The sequence below is a fragment of the Fragaria vesca genome, linkage group LG3, assembly GCF_000184155.1.
Source record: "Fragaria vesca subsp. vesca linkage group LG3, FraVesHawaii_1.0, whole genome shotgun sequence".
NCBI lineage: Eukaryota > Viridiplantae > Streptophyta > Magnoliopsida > Rosales > Rosaceae > Fragaria > Fragaria vesca.
In genome coordinates, this window is record NC_020493.1 from 15,701,217 (window position 1) to 15,703,649 (window position 2,433).

Below are 2,433 nucleotides of genomic sequence, written 5' to 3' on the forward strand. Positions count from 1 at the left end.
TGTGTTTAGGACTTTAGGTACGAATCTTTTGTACGTTGAGAAGTTCTTTTTTTTCTTTTTTTCTTTTTTTTTTGGGAGAACGAGAGGGTCCTTGACGTATAATGCAAGGTTCTTGAAATGAGAATGATATAAAAAAATAAAATAAAAAATACACTTCCCTCGTGTATTTAGTAATGAATCATTTGTTGAGTGTGTGTTACTTATATTGCACGGTTTTTGAAGTGACAATGACATGTGTGGCAGTGAAGGAGGCGGAGGAGGCGGTGGGGGAAGTTGGAGCTGTGATTTGGGTGGAGGTCCATTCTAGGTTTGACTGAGAGAGTGCGGGTCGGTGGATCTGGGAGAGAGGAGATTGTGGGTTTTGGGTAAAGGAGTCTTCTTTCTTGAAGGGTGGATCTGAGATCTGAGGTGAATTCCAAGGGAGTAGACAACATAAAATACCTAGTGTCCTTAGTCCTTACTGTTTAACAGTTAACACTGTAACTTATTGGATAATCCAAGAATTCTACAATACAATACGATGTCTAAAAATACGATACGAAAGCATATGATCTAAAGTTCTTAATTATTTTAAAAAATAAAATAAAAATACAATGTCCAAAGTATGTTAAACAATGTAAAATACGAGAAATTCATATGTAAAGCATGCACATCACATGACCATATGACTGACTAATATGATAACATGCAAGAAGTATTATGAGTATTGTGTATTTAAAAGCGTGGACAACTGTGATATTTGTATCAAATTTGTTGCTTTTCGATTAGCTAGGTTGCCCCACCGCCACCTGGTAGGGAAATACTTACCTAAGAATTTTTCGTAAAACACAATACAAAGTATATCAATCTTGACCGCATCACTCCTTTCCAAATCTATCGACATGCTCTGCCTATTATGTCTTCATCAGAATATTAGTGTAAATATTACATAGAAATATGACAGAAAATTCTTGAACTTTAGACCAATCAGAACTTTACTACATCAGTTTTCCAGCTATCAATTTGGTACCTTAACTTATTCATTCGGAAAAATCATCCAAACAGTACATGACTTTTCTCGCCTTATAAATTTTGGTAAGAAACCGGAAATTAGAAACACAAAGATGCAGAATAAGGAGGAGCCTCGTCCGGTGAGACACTACGTAGACATCAGGCAAATGCGGCATTACATATGTCAAGAACCTTTATTTTCAATATTTATAATTAAGAAATTAATTTTCAATTCCAGCAAATGCGAAAACTTGCATTTTGTTGTCGATGGCTCTTCCTTCTGAATAGATGAACTTGCAAAAGTCGCTGTAATCGAAATCTCTTAGTATTCGGGGGTAGTCTTCATCTACCAGCTCCTTTTGTGCTTTGATGATGGAACCCTCTATTGGTTGTGCAAATGCTGCTAGGGAATGTCGTTCTTTGTCCCCGCACATCATCACCCGATGAGACACAGAATGCATTCTGCCATTGCTCCATGCCTGCAAGTCATCATTAGTGATAAACTCGATCTAAAGTATTTCAGTTATGAATTATTGGTGAAGTTAATTATGTACCATGAGGGTCGAGGGAGTCTCCAATATTAAAGACGAAAGAGCGAGGAGGTATAGGCAACTTGACCCATTGCCCATCCTTGGTTTGAACTTCAAGACATGAAACTTGATCATCACAAAGGATTGTGCCAAAATTCTTGTCTGTGTGAGCCGGAGCAGCCATCGTGTACTCCCCTGAAGGAGGTGCCGTATACTTCATTAACTTTAGCAGTCTCTTAGTCACCATTATCGAATTTGATGATTCTTTCAAACCATAGCTATCAAGAATGATCAAGTGAATCATATCTTTCAATTCGTCCAGCTGCTTCATCATAGAAAGGACAGTGCTAGTAAACAAACAAACAAACGAAGCAAAACACATGTTTCAGCACTCGCAGTATATAACTATATATAACATGAACAAACAAAACAGACAAGTCAGTAAGCAAGATAACTAATAAGCAAGACCATTTTATATCAAGCATATAAAATTCATGAGCTAGTTTAAATAGGCAATAGATCGACCAAAAATTCATGTATATCAAGCATATATGTATGTTCAACATGAATGAGGTTACTTACCAAAGCTCGTCACGAGACCATATTTCTTCTGTGAAGCTTCTAAGGGATTCATAGTCGGATGCTTCTTCAAAGCCAAAGCTTTCGTACAAGGGAGCAACAGCACTCAGTCCAAGGTAACCGGAGTAAGGATTTGGATAAGTGTTCTTCTTCTTTGTCTCAAGGGGAAGGCTGAAAAGTTTTCTTGACGCTGAGAAGAATTCGGCTCTTAACTGCGGGGGTATCTTATCATACACAATTTCGAAGCAACCATAATTTTCACAAGCCTCTCGAACCTTCTTGCACAGAAGGTACCACTCATCAGTTCCTCGGTCCAGTTCTGGCGAATTCATTG

General features: G+C 37.8%; 1 protein-coding gene across 1 annotated transcript; it reads right to left on the reverse strand.

The window, feature by feature from the left end:
* Positions 1-1,536: 1,536 nt before the first annotated feature.
* LOC101314552 (gibberellin 3-beta-dioxygenase 4-like) lies at positions 1,537-2,431 on the reverse strand. The gene is made up of 2 exons (XM_004295809.1): positions 2,103-2,431; positions 1,537-1,867 (listed from the first exon to the last, which is right to left on the reverse strand). Exons 1-2 carry the CDS (start codon positions 2,429-2,431, stop codon positions 1,537-1,539), a joined length of 660 nt encoding a protein of 219 aa, XP_004295857.1.
* Positions 2,432-2,433: the final 2 nt, after the last annotated feature.

Coding starts and splice junctions, on each gene's coding strand:
- LOC101314552 (XM_004295809.1), bottom strand. CDS start 2,431: ATGAATTCGCCAGAACTGGACCGAGGAACTGATGAGTGGTACCTTCTG. Junction 1,868..2,102: donor TGGTCTCGTGACGAGCTTTG/GTAAGTAACCTC, acceptor TTTGTTTACTAG/CACTGTCCTTTCTATGATGA.